This window comes from Cyrtonyx montezumae, unplaced genomic scaffold (assembly GCF_038088225.1).
Source record: "Cyrtonyx montezumae isolate F1298 unplaced genomic scaffold, pur_monq_1.0 scaffold_34, whole genome shotgun sequence".
NCBI classification, from domain to species: domain Eukaryota; kingdom Metazoa; phylum Chordata; class Aves; order Galliformes; family Odontophoridae; genus Cyrtonyx; species Cyrtonyx montezumae.
The window spans coordinates 1,594,002-1,616,197 of NW_027072039.1; the positions used below are offsets into that span (position 1 = coordinate 1,594,002).

Consider the following 22,196-nt stretch of genomic DNA (forward strand, 5'->3'; position numbering starts at 1 on the left):
CAAGGCGAACTAGAATTCTAGTTCTGCACTTGGGCCACAACAACATCAGGCAACACTACAAGATTTAGCTGAGTGGCTGGAAGGTTGTGTGCAAGAAACAGACCTGGGCTGGTTGATGCTTGGATAAACATGAGCCAGCACTGTGTGCAGGTGGCCAAGAAGGCCAATGGCATCCTGGCTTGTATCAGAAGTAGTGTAGCCAACAGGAGCAGAACTGATTGACACCCCATACTCAGCACTAGTGAGGCTGAAGTTCAAGTGCTGTGTTCAGTTCTGAGCCCATCACAACAGTGAGGCATAGAAGCATCCAGAGATCAACAAAGCTGTAAAGGGACAGAAGCACAAGTCTTATGGGGAGAAGATAAGAGAATTGGATTGTTTAGTCTGAAGAAGGCTCAGGGGAGACCTTATAGTTCTCTACTACTACCTGAAGGGAGGTTGTGGTGAAGTGTGGGTCAGACTCTTGTTCTGTATAACGAGCAATAGGACTACAAGAAAGGACTATATACTGCTGTATAACGAGCAGTAGGACTACAAGAAAGGTTGCTCCAGGGGAGATTCAGGTTGGACATTAAGAAAAATTTCTCCGCCAGAAGAGTGGTGAGCTGCTGGAACAGGCTGGGGCTGCAGAGGGCAGTGGTTGATTCACTGTCCTTGGAGGTGTTCAAGAAGTATTCAGATGTTGTACTAAGGGATAAGGTTTAGCAGGGAAATATTGGTGTTAGGTTGATGGTGGGACTAATTGATCTTGAAGGTCTTTTCCAACTTTGGTGATTCTATCACTCAGCTTCTCTGCTTTCTTAAGAAGCTTAATCTTCAATCTCACACTGTTAAAATATCTGTTCTCCCAGGCTTTTACTCATAATTTTCATCTTAATTGTTGTCTTCAAATCTCTTCAGAACTTAATAGGGAATAATCAAAGGAGAAAAGTTTCTTACAGCTTTCCTCTGGTAGTCTGACTGCTTCATTCTATCCTCTCTCAGCTGCTGTGCTTACCTATACCTTATTAGGGCACTTTCAAGTTTTGCAGGCATGCAGCACACAGTCATGCAGCTTCTCAGCTCACAGAGAGACACACATTCCACTGAAGACTCCAAAGCAAAAGCAAAATTAACAGGTAACACTAGGGGATTTTCAAATACATTGCAGTCAAACAGCTCTGAAGAAATGAGTTTTCTCGTGTTAGTTTTCAGAAACATAGAATAAATAAGATCTCAAGACAAAGAATGCAGAAAGCTACCTGACTTATATCACTTGTCCATGCAGCTTTTTCTTGACGTGAAGGGGCTAAGAGGACAACAGTAAAAGGAGGAGCATCTGTCGGTTCAACCACCAGCTTGAAATCAAGGTGCCCAAACACCTGTCCAGAGGTTTTTGCTTTACAGTGAGAGGAGTAGAAAAAGATGACCGAACGTAAGATTTCAAACCACACCATAAAGATAATATTGTTTCCACTGACAGTGAAAGTTATATTAAAACATTTCTCTGAAAAAGAGCAAATGCAACTGGGAATTCAAAACAAAACATTCATTTTGGTTTTCCACATACACAAAAAAGTTACAAATATACAACAGTGGGAGTTGATGTAAGTTATGTGTTAAAATGCCAAATAAGGCTGAAGTCCTTCTAACACTACTATGTTTCACACACTTGCAGTATGTTGAAGGATCACTGAAATTCATGAAACTACTTTCACAATTAATGGGTAATACTAGTCTAACACTACAGGGTGGAAGCTAAAATGAATAACAAAATATCCAGCTTAGGAATGTGCTTAGTTACTTCACTTGATCAGAGCTGTAGTCAAAATCTATAAGGAGTCCAAAACAAAAACTGTCCACTAGGTTCTGCCAACTCTCTCAACTTCCATGAAAGAAGAAACCCAATTATCTGTTTTGTCTTTCAGGACATTTTTTTCTTTCTAAGATCCTCAGGGTGATGTGGTATACAGAAGTCAGCAAATAATTTGTCACATTCCTTCAGCCATTGTACTTTGAAATCTTATGTGGGATGTCAACAGCAAGAGCAAACACAGCAAAACAAATCCTTATGCAAGCCAGTACATCCATTATTAAACCATTTATTCTACTCAATCAGTTAACAGATGTTTCTCTGATTTCATGAACTGGAAGAATATACTGATTTGTTATGAAAAACAAACCAAGGGTAAACTTTTTTTTAACATACTTAGAACTGTAATTAGTGCAAGCAGTTGAAAGTAACTTACAGTCATCTTCAGCTGCATCTATCTCCTCTATCAATGTGCACTCTATTAATGACAGAACACCTCCTGTCTATGAAAACAAAGCACATTTTTCATAAAATGTACACATCTGTTCCGATTTGTTATTACAGTTTTTTAAAAATACTGATACACCTTACAGTAAGATTCTATACAATCCAGAGGTTGTAGGAAGATACATCAGTTTCATGATGTATGTTTTTCTAGAACTAAAACCAGCTAGGTTAGATATTGCATTTTCCTTAAGCAAGCAAATCAATAATACATTTAAATGTGCAAGATTTATTTCATTTTTACCATACTATAATTTGTCTCACAGTAGAGGTTTTTTCACAAGTTTTAGAAATGGTAACTATAATTTCATCATTTTATTCTGAATTTAAATAAAACTAATACATGACTTTTTGAAAGACTCAGTTATGCTTAATTCACTTTGCAAAATACATTAAGTATTTGAAGAGTACAGAGTGAAAATGCATACAGAAAGTAACAAAAGAGACTTTCTAAGCATTCTTAATAATATCTCAGATATGTCTTAGTCACATTAAAATTTTGTTCAACATACATCAGTCTGTAAACAGCCATTCCACGTTGATTCAAAAACCAATCCAAGAAAGGCTGATTCTCAACCAGTGTAACTATGTTGTTCTTTAAGGAACATTCACTATAACACAATATGCTGCTCAGGAAAACAAGGACTTTAAATACCAATTTTATTACAGCTCTGAAAGTTGTTCTCTCGTAATTCTGTGGCAGAGTACTGGCTGATTATTGCACTGTAAATGGGCTTCGAGTTACTACTGGCTTATACATAGACACTACTGTTTCTAGCCCCAAGTTTATTAAATTACACACTTCTGGAATAAAAATGGTTACTAAGGTCTTTAGCTGAATTCTGCTATTTGCAATGAGAAATACACTACCTCACTTCTGTTTATAATAACACAAAATCTCAGTTAAGAGCAAAAAAAAGAGTTAAGAGCAAAAAAAAAGTATTAAATTTTCACTGATGGTTTATTTTCATTTAATAAATTCAGTTATCGTAACATCTGTACCTTAAGTAGATGCAGCTTTCCTCCTGAACTTCTTGTGCAAATTAAAAAATGTTTTGTAAATAAGAAGCACTGCCTTTCTCCTTCTTTTTTCAAAGATAATGATCCCAGACGAACTTTGCTAAGTTTTCCCCTTTCAACTGAAGGGACTTGAATAAGGGAACCTGATAATAATCAAAATAAAAAATGCGCTGTAACTATAACTTTTAGTAAGCAGTGTTTGAAGTGTTAATGCACTAAACATTTTGGCATTAAATCACACAACTTTCCATTCTAGTAAGCATTAATACACATCAGTTTCCTCTAAAAAAAAATAAATCATTTATCTTCTTTGTACCAGTTCATTTTGGGACTTAGGAAAAATGTACTTTTTTTTAATGTAAGTAGTAAATCTATCTCTGTAACCACAGCCTTAGAATAAAGCAAGCATAGTCTAAACCAATAGCTGGTTAGATACAGGTCAAAGTATCATTAGCTCATTAGAGTTGCATGAAATGATTATCTGTCTAAGCTGAACAGCAAGCTCCATTTGCTCAACTTATGACAACTACTGGACTTGTGAAGGTATGGCAGTTTCAAGACAAAGAGACAGAGGAAGAAAAACAAAGGCTCTGAAGGAAAAAGGTTTGTATATATGTATGTCTATGTGAAAGAGATGGAAATGAAGCAGATCTCATCTTGCACTGTGTGTCAGTGCTACACAGCTCAACTAAAATGTATTATCAGTAAAGGACTAAACTGAATCTCCTTACGCTATGTTTGAATTTGCTCTCTAGAGAACTATAGAGCAGGGAAAGCTATGCTTCCATATTGCTTCATAGCTCAAAACTATTCTCTGACCAATTCTGCATCATTACTGCTTTTGATTTTGGGTCTGGAATCAAATGTGATAGTGAAGCACAGTTTGAAGTTCATAAACACAAACTAATGCAGAAATTAAGATTACTCTCTGAAATAGCTACTGTTTTTCCACATTATTTTTTTCCTACATTTATTTCCTTATTTACGCTTAATAATTAAGTTATTAATATATTTGAAAGAGCAAAATATATACTGATCAACTTACATTTTATTGTTCTTCAATAACCATTACATTTTCAGACAAATGAGTACACAATGATTTGTGCCACTGCAATAAAACACTAAGAAAAGTTATACTCTAGAAATTTGCAAACGTGCAAAACTTTTTGGGTTCACCTATATTCTACAAAAAGAAAAAAAGAAAAATAAAAAACAACTCACCCTACTACTGTTTGTTGAACAATTATATTGAAAAAGAAACTATCCAATATTTTCTACTGTAAAAGGTAAAGAGCTCATTTGCCAGTGTTGGAATGGTGACTTTTCTGCATGTTGCTGGCTGCCTTCTGGCTCACAGTGCTAGGCCAAGTAGTATACACAAAGCAGTTTCAAACAAATTCCCATTCCAAAGCTCCTAAGTGTTACTTTTCTCTCCTGATATTCCTCCCACACGTTTTGGTAACAACATTCTACTTGTTGTCTTTGTTTCTTAAAAAAAAAAAAAAAAAGCTATCTATAAATAAGATACACGCGTACATAGAGCTTTGCAACTCAACTTTTTGGTGTTTTTTTTTCTTTCTTTCTTTTTTTTTAATGATGGTTTCAGAAATGCCATACTCTGTTCTGCTAAAATTGCAGAAGGCTAAACACTGTTTTGTATGGATCTGAAATATTACTATTTAATAGCACAAAAAGAGACTGCATTATCGCCTTTCAACAATATTTACAGAAAAAAAAACCAAACAGATTTCTATACCGTTGAAATCTAGCAAGGACATACTGCACTTCCTCAAGCTCTTGTGATTAAAGAAACAGCATTTGCCTGCTATAAGTTCTACTACGGATTTCCTCTTTAGGAAAAAAAAAAAGTACCGACTGGCCAGCGTATAATTTCCACAACCAAGTGAGACTGATTTTGGAATGTTCATTAATAGTATGATTTGAAAAAAAAAAATCTCAATTCCTTTGAAATAATCAACACTTGACTGGACACAATGCTGAGTAACTGGCTCCTGTTGATAATGGTTTGAGTAGGTGGAACTGGACTGGACAATTTCCAGAAGTCCCTTCCAGCCTCAACTATTCCATAACTTTGAAATTGTGATATATTTGTTAGCAGAGGTAAATTCAGTGCAGCTGATGATACGAAGATCAGATAACGTATCTGATGGATTTTGAGGGGCATCCAGAAGCCAGTTTTCTGGGTGTCAGCCAATGCTAGATGGCAGATCAAGGTCTCCACTGCCTTAGGATTATTAAAGAAGATATTGTTTGCCTTGACAAAGGGCCTAACAATAATGTCTGTACCAAAGTAAGAGATAAAAGGAGACTCTGAAATCTGAAGGGGAATTCATAATTTACTGTGCAAAGCACTGTCAGAAATGGTTCTATGATCTCAATAGCTATAGCTTAAGAGAATCAATCTTTTCTTAGAAAGATAAAGTATGTAACACAGGTGCCAAAGTTGAAGTGAACCTTCACAAAAAATGCTTGATAGAAATAAACCTGAATAAAGACTAGGGGTTTTTTTTTATTTTTTATTTTTATTATTTTTTTAATGGTCAGAAACAAGTTTTCTCTACCTCTCTACAATCAGCACAAAGAAAAGGAGCTTAACTGAAATTAGAAGAAGTGGACAAACCCTTTTAAAGTGATCTTACAATGAGAAGTGAAAGGAAAATGGGCTTGGCATTATTTCGTTAGCTCAAGTCAGATTTCTGCACTCATACAAAGTAATATGCTTTAGGTGTTATAAAAGGTAAATTGTGATGCAGTCTTTCATAACACTCAGGTTATCCCACTGTTCTTAAAAGTGTTCTCAGAATTTAACCTGAAATTCATTTACTTAAATCACGCGTTCTTGTTGGGTCTTGCTTTCCAACAATGACCTTCTAAGATGGATTCCCACTTAAAAAATAATAGGTTTCTACTTACGGAACACTGCACACACAGACAAAATGACATTAGGCAATTTTAAGGTAAAAACATCATATGCATTTAAATACAAAATACCGTAGTCATATTAAAAAAATACTCAGTTTAAGAAAATTTCATGTTCCAAGTCAGCAAAGGAGAAGCGGCCCTGCAATTCTCTGGAGGTGACTGCAATGTAATAATGTTGTGTTTATATTACACATTCATAACTCCTTGAACACCTCAATTATAACAAACACGTACATTTAAAGAACAACAGAGTAATTTAAATGTGACCATTGTACAAACAATCTTAGAAGTTATTATGGAAAGTGTCATAGTTTGGCTAAATAACTATGGGAACACTACAGAATGGATTTCAAAATGTATACAAAGCCTATTAAACTGCCAGCTCTGCAAGTAATTCTATTTAAATACCAAATGTTCTGATAATGCTATCTAAAGATCTCATGAAGGGATATACCTAAATTAAATTCTCAACCTTCCCTAAATATACGTAATCGTTTCCAGAAAAAGAAGCTTGTACTTTGTTAAAACCCTCCACTACAGACCTGTAGCTACTCCATACAAAGCTACTACCCTGTTACAAAAGATCCAGAAGTAAATTCTCATATAAATGAAAAACAGGCTTCAATTATGAAGTTTTCACATCTGTTGATTTACCATTACAGTGAGCCCCACCAAGAAATGCAACATGTTTACAGTTTCTGGTTAAATTTATCACTTACTTTATATTACAATTTTATGGAATTCAATAACAAATTTATCTACTGATATCACAGAACGGTTAACAGATCTCTGGGTTCATCTGGTCCAACCTTTCCTGATCGAGCAGGGCAACCCAGAACAGGGCACCCAGGCCCATACCCAGATGGCTTCTGAAGATCTCCAAGGAGGGGATTCCACAGCCTGTGGATCCCTGTGACAGGGCTCCCACAGAAAGGAAGTGCTGCCTGATGGTCAGAGGGAACCATCTGTGTTCCAAGCTGTGCTCAGCATCTCTTCTCCTGGCACTGGGCACCAGTGAAAAGAGTCTGGCTCTGTCTTCTTTGCACCCTCATTTAGGTTACTTATGCATATTGATAAGATCTTCCCTGAACCTACAATCTCTCTTAGGCTCTTCTCATAGGAGAGGTGATCTAGGCCTTTCAGCATCTTTGCACTGGACTTTCTCCATTTTTGACCATGTTACTCTTCAACTGGGTGGCGTAGAACTGGACATACTATGCAGCCTCACAGATACTGAGTAGGGATGTAATGATCACTTCCCACTTCTCCTAAGCTTCAGTGGGAAAAGTTTCCAAAACCACCACGCATAAAGAATATGGAATGCTTCTCCCCCTCTCTTTTTGCTAACTGCATTTTATTAGACACAATCCTACACTTCTGGCACAAAAAAGAAGCCTTTCTTTTCTTTGTGACTTTCCTGTAGAAGTGATTTTGTATCTATCCTGAACTTCTGCTGAAGTCCAAAAATGTACCTCTCAAGAGACAGGACAGAGCTAGTATATCAGGTATTGAATCTGGCACCATGAATTTGAGATGTTCTGAAGAACTGATTAAAATGGAAACAATGGACATCTCTTTTCTTTCTTAGCAATTGCTTTATTATTTGACAAAATCTCAAGTTTCTCATGCACGTTTGTCCAATGATGCATCAGCTGGAATTATCATTTTGGCTGACCAGACAGCCTTGGTCTCTGTGCAGTTGCAAGTAATTACAATTCAAATGAAGATCACAGCCTGGTAGGTGTGTGTAACACTGTGCCATGGATGATTTACCATTACTATGCTGCTCTTTCTCATGGCTCCTCAATAAAACAGTTCAGTAATGGGACTCAACCATAGTCTCAGATTAGTTATCTGAGCTTTTTTTTTTTTAAACTTATCCTACATGTTCCAACAGACTTCCAGGGTGTTAGCTGTGCCCAATGCAGTGACCTGCCCAATGATGGCAACATGAACCCTTACATTTGTAATGAAATCATCTTCATGATTACACAGGCATTTTGAAAAGAGAAGTCTTACCTTGGCGTATAAAAGTTTGACTAGTATCTAGCAATATATCACAGCCTTCTACTATTGTTCTTTCTATGGCCAGATTCTTCCGGATGTTTTCTGTGTCACTCACTTCATCATGCATCACCCTGTTAGACACAGTGCAAATTGTACTTTAAGCTCCCTGAAATGTATCTGGCAATGTTTTAACTAATTTTATTTGAAATTTGACAGTGCATGTATAAAGAGTTGGTAATTGTCCTTTACCACAAAACAAACATATACATAAAGTACGCGACTACTCCAGAGCAACTGCCTTGCTTTATTTTTTCTTCTTTCAATCCATAGTTGTGATTATTTTTTTCAGCAGTTGAACCTATTTTGCCAGTTGTTTTTAGACTATTCCTGAACACATCTGACAGAAGCCACCAAAAGGAAAACTCTTCGCAGCTACTAGAAGAGTACCTCTTGATGCTTAATAGCATCCACAAAACTAGAAATGTTTCCTAGTTCTTTGTGTTATATAACACATTTTAGACTCCCTGACATTGATTTCATGTTCCCAGTCTGTCCTGCTTCAGTTTACTTTTGAATGTACCTTTCACTTCCTCATCGCTTCCCATAACAATCACAGCTTTAAAGGTTCATCCCTTACTTTCTTCCTCTTCTTCTTGTAGGTATCCTCCTCTTACACAGAATAGCATAGTTTTTTTCCAAGACTGAGCTCAACTGAGAAGCTTATATTGTGCTGTGTTGCTCCTGAACTGTGACTTGACCTCACTGTCTGGAAGCTACTCTTCCCTCACATTTACAACAAATGACCCATGAAGTTTTATACATGTGATTCATTATTGTGGGCAGAGAAGGATCAGTCAATATGATCCAATTCTGAACATTCAGAGATAAATTAGTTGGATGAACTCTAACTTAAGAGATGAAGCGGAGTCAAAGCTATTTGATCTGGTTATACACATATACATATAACCCTACCCACAGAAATTTCTGGCTTTGACTAAGGGGAATGGAGACATTACTCCTGATTCAAATGTCCTCAGAACATGGCAGAACCTGCTAACACTGCAAGAAGCAAACACAGCTACTTCTTCAAAAGACTCTTCAAAAGAAGCCAGAGCTTTAAAAGGTGGCAGGACATGACATTTAGATGACTCAGAAAGCTGACAGCAGTGGAGATGTAGCAGGACAAAAAAGAAAAATTAATAAGCTCCAAACTAAGTCTTAAAAGCATTAGAAATCTGACTAGTCAAAAGAATGCAATTAACAAGAACTAAAACATAATCATGTATTCATAGCTATATATTTTACAGGGACATTTTTGGTGAATACTCCAGATTTTCAAGGCATACATTCTTGGTCATGTAGACTGTTTTGTAAGATCTGTTTTGTAAGACAGCAACCAAATTTCTTACTTGGCTGACAAAAGAAGCATCTAAGATAGGCCTGGACTTCCTGGGAAGATACTCATTTTACAGGCTTCTATCTCAAGTACCAATTCTGAAAATATATATTCAGCTCCTGTTTATTTGGCATTCTTAAAAGCATATGTGAAAATCAGTTATTTCATTAACACATGCAAACTGTAACACAGATAGAGAACTCAGTACTTCTCAAGACTAATCTCCAGTGCTATAGAATATTAAAAAAAAGTGAAAAAAACATATACATTTCTTTATATAAAGAAAACTGCTCATAACCAAAGGGTAGGTGGTTTCTACAGCAACTCTGTTCTCCCCTACCCAAAATACAAGGTACTTGTAGATTTCTGTTAAACAAAAGGCTAGAAGACTTTGGTTCTGTTTTGATCCTTTTCTTTAAAATAACTTTTTAAAAAAGAAAACCAAAACAAAAGAGAGAAAATTAATTTTACAATTCAGAGTCTTTGCTTCAGAATTATTGAATAAAAGGGTGAAAATTCTCACCTTGAAAGCTCTTCTAGTTTGGATTTTGCAAATTCAAGGCTTTTTCGTTCAACATGTTCATGTGGTGTGTGAGCCAGGAGTTCATGAAGTGTTATTATATATCTAGGAATCTTAAAACAATTTAAGTATAGAATCAGTAAATCCTTAAAGAAATTATTCCAATAGAGGTTTTTTTATGTTTGTTTGTTTGTTTGTTTTTTTAATATGAGCTATTACAATGGTTGGGAAAGTTTTTGTCTTTTTAAAATAAATATCCACAACTAGGTGATTATACATACAATCTAACAAAACTGCTGAAATACTGAACTTTTAGGTTACAGAGGCTGAATTTGTATGCATATACTTTCAGTCTGCGGAAACGTAAGTTCACTTCATTATCCTATGAAAAAATTCAGATCACAGACAGTGACAAGTATAACACTTAATATCTTACTTTCTTGCTACAATTCAAGTGTTAACAGATAATTTTCAAAACATTCTGGGAGGTCCATGTACACCTTACTAAAACTATAATAGGTTACAAGCATCTTGATCTTTTTCTAATCCAGGTGCCCTTTTAGCATATAGACAGTGACCCTTTTTTTGGGGGGGGAGAACTCCATTTGCGAATTACTGGAAAAATTGAGGGGGTTCACCATTGTCACAGTAAGTAAGTCAAACATAAAAGTTGCAAAAACATCATACTAGTGTTTCAAAGACCTTTGTGAACAGCTAAAACTAATTAATCCAGACATTAACACAAAATATCAAAAAGCTAATGAAGTTTTCAAAACTTCTGCAGTATATTTTTCATTTTCTAAAGACTAGGTCACTGAAGAACAAAAGTAGGAGGAAGGTTTCAAAATATTTCTCTCATGTTTGTGACTGCTCTACCTTGCTATACCAGTCATATTGCCCCTGGCTGGACTGTTGCACATTCCTGCAGCAGACAGAAGTCAAGAATTTGTTTCTCAACTCTTCCTTTTTTGTTCTTCTGTTACTAGTCCTCAACCAGCATTCTCCTTGCACATATACAGGATTCTTAATAGATTTGAGTCAGTGTAATCAGAAAAAAGATCTCTAGAAGCAGTTTCAGTATAATAATGAAACACTCAAAAACTAAATTAGTTTGCATGAGACTACCTTCAGTTAAGCAAGAAATACCTTCTATCAATCATCATTTCAGTAATACAAAATGATTCAATAAAACATTAAAAACAAAGAGTGAAAAAGATGTACAGAGACTACCTGAAACATGGGGTAAGTAAGGAAAGTTTCCAGCATTCGCCCCTCACATGCTGGGTTGGCTTCATACTGCTTCAAGAGTTTGTCAAAATCTCTGTTTTGCTTACAGTTTGCCAGTACTTGTAGACTATACTGATGATTCCGAACAAATTCTTGGTATATGTTCAGCATTGGCAGCAGAATGTCAAATAAGTCAGCTAGAAAAAGTCAAGAAATGCTTTTTTTTCCAGCTACCCATGTCTTGGAATGTATTTAAAAAAAAACAAAAGACTATTATGTTCTATGGAAGTGAATTACTGTAATCAGCTCTGTTTCCAATATATTGAAATTTCAGAAACATTATACTTGGTTCTTTCACCTGTCAAAATATAGTTTTCTGATTAGTTAATAATCAGATAATTTCACTGAAAATGTAGGGGCCCACGTGTAAACACCACTTAGCAGAGAGGCTAAGTCAAAGGCATTTTCATATCTGGATATAAGGAGTGTCATACCACTGCTCACATGGTACACTCACTGCACCAAACTGCATGGTACTAGTTCTGCAAAATCATTTCACTCAGAAAGGAAACTGTCATAAAAAATAAAAATAAAAATCAAACCCACAGTAATTTCAAAAAATAATTACAAAAATTGAGAAAGTACAATAACTTGTAAAAATACAGTAATAGAAAAATACACTTACCTAGAATTAAGGTAGGCCAATTAGCAATTCTTGCTTTTAAACCTTGATGAAATATTTCATGAAGAAACATGATTGTTTCACTGAAAAACAAGTATTTAAAGAAAGAAAAAGACAATTCAGATCCATTTGTCAATTAATAATTCACAAAGAAGCATTCCTTCCTGTACACTGGTACATTTTTCAGCATTTTTTATTCACTTCAGTAGGGAAAATAGAATACAACTATTATTATGGAAGTAAACAATTCATTTTATTATACACTTTAGAATTCTTAGTGTACTATCTTTACAAAATACATAGTGTACACTGTAGAAAGCATTTCTTAATTACTTAATTTTTAAAATAAAATAATCTATGAAATAAGTGTTTCGAGAGTATCTTTGATAATGTATCTACAGTTTCAGAAACAACTCTAGCAATGGAAGTTAAAGGCTTCCAGCCTTACACTGTATTCTTCAATATTTAAAGCTGAAAGCTTTTCTATAGCATAAACTTTAATGCTGTACTTGAGCTCATGTATTTAGCAGAAAAAGCTTTAGAGGCATCCCTACAGTAAGTGAAATCATGAAGAGTGCAGTGATCATGAATAAGATGTTATGAAAGTCTGTCTCACAACTGAAGGAACACAAGTTGCTCTCTTAGAAGTTTGGGGCAGTCTTGGATGTGGTCCCAATCCTGTATCAAACTCTAGATGGCTGCTGGCTTGTTTTTACATACTCATTACAATAGCACTAGGATGCTTAATGCAAAGGACAATTCTTTTTTTGCTGGGTATGAAAAGACAAGCAAGAGAAAAGGAGGCTCCTTAAGCACGACAAGAGAAAAAAGAAAATAAGATATACTCATCCTCAGGGTCTTATCTGAATCATACAAGGCCAGTAAATACAATTTCACTCTCTTAAACAAAAAGGAAACAGGAAAGATGACAGAAAATTTAAGAGATGTTCCAAAAGGCATTAATTGTGTTTTTCTTCCTCTAGCACAGCAGCTATAGAACGCAAGGAGCCAAAGGGGACTAAATGGCTTCAAACAGAATCACAGACTGCACCTTACCTCTTACCCCAAAGGAATGAGGTCCAACTCAGGCACATTACTTATATCACAACAAATAAACAAAAGCCAAACTTCATTACTGCAAATACAGACAGAATGAAAAGGAGTGGTCAGAGAAACCTCCAAAAGCAAGAAAAAATAAACATACCTATTGAGGAAAATGCTACTAACATCATCATGACTGATAGGTGGCTTCTTTGAACTTGCAGCCATTCTTAAAGGTCTCAGAAAACAGTTCACAAGAACATAAAGTTGATGCACATATTCAGATTCAGCCTCAACCATGTTAAAAACTATCTGATTCCTTTTTCTCATACTTTCTGCATGGGGAGAGCAAATATAATCTTGGACAATAGTCTTCCATTTTCTTCTACATAACCAGCCCCTCATAAAGCTCTGAACCTAAAAGGGAACCAGGCAGAAAAACAGATGAGAAGAAAACTTTCATGATTACTTGTAAGTTCTCTCAATAAATAATCTTCTACATGAAAAGACTCTGTCAGAAAAATCTGTCGTCCTCTAAAGCATTACTGAGCTATAACTGTTCCTTAATTGTTCTTTTAGATATCTATTTTTAATCTAAATCCCACAAGCATTTGGTAATATTCATGATATTTGTTGCTCCAAAATCATTTAAAAATATGTCATGTACCCATCAAGATTTTACTACAGTCTCAAAAGTTCAACCTCTTCCTGTCACCACAATTATCCTACACACAGCTTGTTTAAACTCCTCTGACCTCTCCTTACACATTTCTCACTTTCTTTACTACCGATCATACTGTGCAACATTTTTGTGTAAGGTATTTTAAGACAGACTTCAATATCAGCATTAACATATTTCTGAAAAAGCTGTTAAGCTCAGTCTGGTTTCTGTTTTGTACAGATAGCACTTAGTGTTTGTATCTAAAGCTACACATTCTGTTTAATATCAGACACCTAGACCAGCAGTACCATTATCCAGAAAAGGCAGATTTGGGACATTCTTAAAGTGATTCTCTTTGTTACAGAAAATCCTACTTAAGCATAATATCCATTAAAGTTACAAGTGGATTAAACATCTACTTCTAGCCACAGAAAACTTCAGTTACCTTGACTTCACTGTGACAATCATTTGTCTTGAAAGAGAAATTGAAAATTTCACTGGTAACAGATTACACTGAAAAAACAACTTAAAAAAGGCCCAACTGTCAAAACAATCATGATGTAGAGAGCAGTGAATCAGAATGAGAACTCTCATTGTACTAAAAGAGACATTTCTGGCTTTATTACAATGAAAAAGAATATTCACATAAGGGTATCCAGCTCAGTGTTGAGCCTGACTCAGACTATCTGATACAGAAATGCTTAGTGAAATGAAGTCCATGCAAAAGAAATTACGTAATCTGAGAAACCAAGCACTGTGAAAATCTGGGTGACAGATACAGGACCACATCTTCAAGCATGATTTCCATTTATACTCATGTATTAGGATTTGTGGGAGTCAGCTATGGACACAGTTCTGGAAGCAGTTATATACAGCCTTTAGCAGTATTACAATACCCTCCACAGGTAAAGACCACATAAACTGAGACAATTCTTCCCCTGTATTAAAAACAGTGGCCATATTCTCCAAGGATGACCAATACAGACCAGCAGAAAAACTGACATAATACAGATGTCCGCATTTTCAGTATTAGTATTCCATATGCAGTGACAGAGTGTACATTATTCTCTTATTTCTTTACAAACTTTTTTACAAGACAGGAATATAAACTCACTATATGCTTGATTCTTACAGGATGTGGCCTGTGACCTAACATCAATCCTCACAAGCAGTTCAATGAAATTCTCCAATAAACCAAATATATACAAAAGTAAAAACAAACACTTAAGTAAGTAAGAAATATACTATGGGATAAATACACCTCTGAAAAATAGAAATTGATATTAGATACCTTGACAGTTGAGTGTGCTTAATTAAACAGTAACTGAAGACAAAACTAGTGAAAGACAAAACTAGACAGACTAAAATAGAACACCTTCCCCGTTCCATTTTTCTCCTCTCAAACACAGAACAGTGCATGTTTACCTTCTTAATTTTTTTAATATCTGGATCCTCATCTTCCTGGTTGCCTTGATAAGGTCGCATTCTTTCTTTTGTTTTATTTAGAGCTATAATCTGACAAAAACAATCACTCATTAAATGCATTCCAGATGTAATGAAATGGTTACATTATGGAACTAGCAGTAAAATAATTTCCTTATCTTCTAAGGCTCTTAAGTTTGTTTAAGCTTCACAGGATGACAAGCAAATATTTGATAAAAGGAACATAAATAACAATTCTCAGGAAACAAAAAGGCTCTTGATCCATATGGAAGAGGAGCCAGAGGAAAGATGGTTCTCCTCCCAAAGTGAAATGTGCCTTTCACACTTCCTCAGATCAAAACTGCAACAAAACTTCTAATACTCAGTGAAATACAGTAGTTTGGAACAAATTAATTGTCCAAAGACATGTAGAAATAATACTATCAGTGGTACTCTTATTGCAAAGCAATGTGTCATCTTAAACTCTTGGACCAAATAGTAACCCAATTAGTTTACCAGTTCTAAGACAAAAATCTAGCTTCATAGGAGAAATATATAATCATTCACAAAAACTACAGAAATATTGAAAATTATTATAATGCACAGAGCAAAATATTGCAATTTATTGATTACTTGATGACTTTGCCACATACTTCAGATTTAAGTCTTTCAATTTCTGTGTCTTGATCTTCAAGTTGATGTCGAAGCTGATTGGCTGCAATCTTTTCAGTCTCTACAATCTGAACAAGATGAATGTACTTCTGCATCAATACTTCCCTTTCAATCAGAATATCTGAATAACTAGAAAGGAAAACAATTAATTTAGTAAAAATAGCAGAATTTGCTCTTTCTTTCATATCCCTTTATGGGATATTGACAGAGTAAAAATCACAAAGAATGACAAGAAATCAGCAAAAACCTTGTTTGTTTGGCTTAATATTTAATGAATAGCTTGATAAAGAATAATTCAAAGCTACAAAATGTTCGCTTATCTTTTCAGATATAGAAGTGTACCAAATCTCCCTTGAGCAAGACAACTGCACTCATCTTTTTAAAAGCTTCTAATTCTCAAGTTAAGCTCGAGGATTCTCTTAAGTCAAATTCTTAATTTACTTTAAAGGGTTGCATTTCCTTCTGTTACTTGGGGACATGTGGGTACAGCATTTAGCACCTCATCTGAAATACTTCTAATTCTTTCTCTATGAAAGAGCTCCCATCATCATCTTCAGCACCATTATATTGCTTTGCTAATACCTATTTCATTGTTTTATTTAAATAAGTGTATTTAATTTACTTAGGAACTATGATATCAGTCCTTTCTTTTAACTCTCATTTGCCAAATCATGAACTCCAGTTAAAGAAGAAATCAGATCTTACAACATCTTAATCAGACTTTTTTCACGATTCAATCTCTCTGATAAATATAATTTAAATATGCATAAAAAGCACAGTCCTATGAAGTGCCTGCTTGCTAGAAACAATGTAGTAAAATTTAGAGACACATACAGCCTATTTACCTAGGTCTGAAGGAGTTTGTTCCCCTAAGAGTTAAATAATTAACCACTCATCATAACTGACTGGTGTGGTTGACACACTGGGGGGAATGGATGCCAGCCAGAGCAATCTTGACAGATATGACATGGACGCTGCGTGAAGCTCATAAAGTCAAGAAGGCCAAGTGCAAGGTTCTGTACACAGAACAATACAATCTCAACCACAAGTTCCAGCTTGGCAGTGAATGGACTGGAAGTAACACTCAGGAGGACTTAGTACTGGTGGATGAAAATGTGAGCATAACCTGGTATGTGTGCTTTCAGCCCAGAAAACTAAGTGCATCCTGGTCTGCATCAAAATAAGTGTGGTCAGAAGGGAAACAGAGGTGATCCTTCCCCTCACCTTCACAAGACACAATGTAGAGTATGGCATTCAGATTTGGGGTCCCCAAAACAAGGATATGGGGCCTGTTAGGTTCAGAGGAGGGCCAGAAGCACGACCAGAGGGCTGGAGCATGTCTCTTATGAGGAAAGGCTCACAGAGTTGGGGGTTTTCAGCCTGGAAAAGAAAAGGCTCTGCAGAGACCTCCTTGTAGACTACAAGTACCTAAAAGGACCTACAAGAAACATAAGGAGGGAGTCTTTTATCAGGCAGTGTAATGACTGGACAAGAGGTAATGCCTCTAAACTAAAGCAGGGGAGATTTAGATTTGATATTAGGAGGAAATTTTTTCACTCAGAGCTGGAATTGGCTGCCCAGAGAAGCTGTGGATGCCCTATCCCTGGAGGTGCTCAACGCTGGGCTGGATGAGCACAGCGTGAGGTGCCCTTGTCTGTGGCAGGGGGTTGGAACTAGATGACTTGTAAGGTCCTTTCCAACTCAACCCATGCTACAGATCTATGGTTTGTAAGACAAAGACCAAATTGTAAAAACATGGCAGAACTAAGGTGCAAATCTTTGGCAAAGGGTCTTTTATTATTTTATGATCTATAATCAATCACTGAAAATGCTGACTATCACATTTTCCTACTGTCATGTTAGCACAGGATTTGACAGAAGGAATTTTTGGACTGCACGTGTTTTCCTTTTAAACTTCTTTCTACTCGCTATAGTATTTATTTTTAAATGAATATTTGCCATTAAATGCTGCCCTAAAAACGTTCATCCTCTCCAGTTAATCTTTTATATATATATTTATTTACTGCTAATTCAATCAGTATAAGTGTAATCACATAGTGGAGGTGCAGACCATTTAGTACAGCGATTAAATTTATTGCTTAACCTGGAAAGGAAACTTAGATTTAAAATAGTTATAATGAGTTACCATAGCTATTAAAAAGCAAAAGTTTATCCTCCTTGTATGCATTATGAGAAGAATAAGAAGCGAATTCAATTCTGTCGCAGTTTTGAAAATATTTTAACTAACTCAGTAGTAAAAAGTAAATAGCCAAAAAAGGGTACTAGACATCTCGTCTAACAAATAAAACATAATCCCTAAGAAAACCCATAATGGAGCAGAACATACATTTCTTGTGAAATAAACAGTAATGAAGTATGAGATCTAGTGCTTTACAGATGTTTGTTAATTATCTTTTCGGTTTACCAGAATTCCACTTTTTCAGCAACCACACTTCTTAATCTCTTCTTACCTTAAGAACTATGATAAGAAGTGTCTGAGTTAGAAACAGACAGCACATGCACATTTACAATGATTAAGAGGTATTACAACAACAAAAGCAAATGAAACTGAGAAGAAAATTTAGTCCTTACTGCCTGCAGCACCAAGGAATCCACATTTAATATGAAGAGTGGCCTTTTCTACCCAGAACTAGATCCAGACAGGTGACAAGCACTTTTTTTTTTTCTTTTTCTGGATCTTTCCTTTTCAAAATTATTTTCTTTCCTTTCTTCCTTCCTTTCTTCCTTCCTTCCTTTCTCTCCTCCTTCCTTTCTCTCTTCCTCTCTTTCTTTCTCTCTTTCTCTTTCTTTCTCTCTTTCTCTCTTTCTTTCTTTCTTTCTCTCACTACAAAATGTTTCCAATAAAACCTTCATAAATTTGTATCTGCTTTTTTTTAAGGACAGGGAAAACATCAAGATGTAGAATCATGAAGAGCAAACAATTCCTGCAGCCTTAACTGACATAAGATTCAGGAGTATTAGTACATATAATAATTTTGTCTACTTTTTTTGTTATTTTTATTTTCCACTTTTAGAGGAAGAAACTTCATCTAAATTTTTCAATTTCTTAAAATGCATTAAGCTATACCTTTGCAGTCTTACTTTATAAGGCCATGAGAACTTTACAATGAAAGACTGAAAAGTTTGGGGTTTTTTTTGAGATGTATATAGACAGTTTTGCCTAGTTAGTGGTTTTGATTGAATGAAATGTCAGTCTCAGGATGGAAACCAAACATTTCCTTCACTCCTGTAACTGGCAGTACAAGGAAATGTTAGTTGGAAAAGCCTATGTAACTACTGAACTTAGAATGGGCTAACCATTTTCCTTCTCAAATCTGCACTTGCTCTGGGAAATGAAAATTACAGGATCTTGGAATAAACTTCACTTAATTCCAACAACACTTTTCTCTCCACTTCTCATCCGTCTCTACATTTAAGACTTAGATATAACATTTAAATTGCTAATCTGTGTACCAAGCATAATCTCTGGAGCCTTCAAAGACAGCATGATTTCAGTAATGAATCAGCAAATGAATTAATTTAATTGATTACATATGTATACAAAATCCATTTACAAAGAAAATGACACCAAAGCCTTCAACTGTCAGAAGAAGATGAAAAAATCATAAAACAATGCATAAACAGTCTGGATCTCATTCTCTTGTTTAGGTATTGTTTAAAAGAAAAAAAACAAACTGTTGTGAATCACTGTTTTCTATAAAGTGTTATTTAATGAGTGAAGTAATTCTGTAAGGTTTTAACAATAAGTAGCAAGACTCAGAAACATCAGAAACAGAGCAACTTGAGAGGTGTCTCATTATTAGGAACTTCCTTTTGTGGTAGCAGGTGAAGATAAAAGCTTCAGTATGCTAACTGTACAACAACTACATAAGCAGCCAAAAGCACTATGCAGTGAACCTTGCCAGAAATACTTATGGCCGTATCAAATCGCCCCTAAGATCTGAAATGCAAAATGCAACCTCTTCAAATACGCATGAAAAGCAGGCAAGATGGCTTTAATGGTGTGGCATGCAAAAGAAATTGCCTGCACATCTGTCCATATGAACTACCTTCAAGCAATTAGACTTCTCATCAAAGGAGGAACAGCTTTCAGACAGGCTTTGAAGTTTACTGTCATATTAGCAGCCACATTGTGGATGATAAGAGTTACAACAGAACCTACATAATCCATCCCTATGATTGGAATCAATGTGTCTTTGTGAGATCACATGTACATAAGTACCGTTAACCTTTAATGAACTTCTGATCATATGGGATTTCAAAGACAACCAATGGCTTTGAGAGTTTACAGGGCTGTGGTTTATTGGAAATATAAAACTAAAAGATACACATGGACAATTGTTTAGAAAGGCTGTAAAAGTAATGTCTGTTGATTTCCAGTCATGCAGGTGGGAAATGGCATTTGGTCTATGTATGGCTATAGTAATCAGGATGGAGAAGGTGGCATAGCAGGATGTGTGATATATCCAGAAACATGGTTAGTCTGCACCTCAAATGGCTCATTATTTTTAGTACAAGAACCTTCTAATTGAGATATAAAAATAAAAAGTGAAACAATCTCTCAAAAAGGTAGCCCCAAGAGCCCCTGAAAGCTTAGTGCACCCAAGCAATGGACTTTGGGATTGGCTTTCTTTTGGATGAAGGATATGTTAGAGGTCAATGCTACCCTCTCATGGAACAATGAGACAATCCCGAAAACCCATCTCGTTAATCAATGCATTATCCATCAAATTCCAAAACACAGGACCCACTACAACTCATACTAAAAGGGAAGCTATTTCAATTGTCCCAGCACCCTTATTCAGAAAAATCTGACAAAAGAAATTAATCTGTAACGAATTCAAATAGAGAGGCACATTACCCCATTATGCAAAAAAAAAAAAAAAAAAAGTCAGAATTCAACAGTAGTTTTTGAGGAGAAGTCCAACTACAGAGGGAAGAGAAACTCTTCATTGTGTGAGCTGAGGATTCACTGAGCTCCAGGGAACTTGCAGCTAATACCTCTTGGAGGGGAGGGGGGAAGGACTGGTGAAAATTCAAATACTCACTTAGAAAACAACTAACACACCAATCACCTGGACAGCCATAACAACAATAAACAATGTTTGCCTCTGGAGTTCTGTGTCTATCTGATGTGCTCTGTGCTGATGTGGGAATGACAGAAAAGGAAAACACAATAGGAACCTGTCTGCCAAGATGTACAAGTCTCCTTAATGGGCTAAAGAAGTAGTTTGCAGCAGCACTTAGATGTCTGCTCCAAGAACACAGCCCTCCTGGGGGAGAAAACAAATTTCTACATGCAAGGAGCATAGGTGATGCAGATCTCTCTAGCTCTATTACTGAGACTAGGAATGTTAGGCTGTGTGATAACAGACTAATTTTAACAAACACAAATAATCTAAGCAGATAAATGAGCCCCTTGGTCTGGCTACTCCCACAGCTATCACAGGAAACAAATCAGCCCATAAAAGGTCATTCTCTACAGGAATGGCCACAAGCACAGGCAACAGGCAGGGAAAACCAATGACCTAGACAAGAAAAAGACTCCAGCTAGCTGCAGAAGTCATCAGCCTCACTGTCAGTAAGGTTGTCTGGCCGTGCCCTACACCTGATCACCACAGTATGTTCTATCTTCTCAGTAAACTCAATTTCTTACTCTTTCCCTGAGTGAGAGGACTCTGTACACATGTTCATGGAGCTCTAAGTGCCAGCAGCTGGCACAACAGGCAATAAGACCCTGTGTGCCTGCAGTTCCAGGAGCTACCTGGAGAGAAGGAGTATGTGCATGTGGTGTGGGTTTGCATGTTAAGGGTGTCATCACTAATGAGTATTAAGCCTAACTAGCCAGTGGGTACAATTAGCCCCTTGGAAGCCAGGTACTGATGGGTGTGCAAGAACTACAATAATCAGAGTCAGTGAGGTGGCCTCTGGAAGTCACAGAAGACCCAGTTCATTCACTGCAAAGACCATAAAAAGCTGGGCAATTAACTGAAATATGTATCTGTATGTATGATTTCTGGAAATGAGCTTATCCACCAGCTAGTTATCAGCTAGGCTGAGTGTGTGAGGCCTGATACAGGACATCCTCACCTTTGAGTGAGGAGGACTGAAGACCAGCAGCTGAAGAGGGACTGAGGGTTTTGGGTCATGCTTCCAGTTGCCAGCAATGGAGGTCCAAGGATCCAGGGCCAGTTCCTGGACAGCCTGCATATCTAGGATATTTAGTGAAGGGCTCCATATTGTGCATATGTACGTTTTTACAGAAGTATGCCTCCAATCTGATCAATC

The 22,196-nt window shown here is 36.2% G+C and overlaps 1 protein-coding gene across 2 annotated transcripts in view; it reads right to left on the reverse strand.

Moving 5' to 3' along the window:
• RASGRF2 (Ras protein specific guanine nucleotide releasing factor 2) overlaps window positions 1–22,196 on the reverse strand; it is a 113,895-nt gene that overhangs the window by 51,630 nt on the left and 40,069 nt on the right. For both annotated transcript variants that reach the window (XM_065745231.1, XM_065745230.1), the window contains exons 3-12: window positions 15,869–16,016; window positions 15,219–15,308; window positions 13,296–13,549; window positions 12,095–12,174; window positions 11,413–11,606; window positions 10,186–10,295; window positions 8,279–8,397; window positions 3,299–3,459; window positions 2,229–2,295; window positions 1,242–1,378 (exon numbers count right to left, since the gene is read on the reverse strand). In XM_065745231.1, coding sequence (XP_065601303.1) covers window positions 1,242–1,378; window positions 2,229–2,295; window positions 3,299–3,459; window positions 8,279–8,397; window positions 10,186–10,295; window positions 11,413–11,606; window positions 12,095–12,174; window positions 13,296–13,549; window positions 15,219–15,308; window positions 15,869–16,016 — 1,360 coding nt within the window. The remainder of the gene's footprint in view (window positions 1–1,241; window positions 1,379–2,228; window positions 2,296–3,298; window positions 3,460–8,278; window positions 8,398–10,185; window positions 10,296–11,412; window positions 11,607–12,094; window positions 12,175–13,295; window positions 13,550–15,218; window positions 15,309–15,868; window positions 16,017–22,196) is intronic.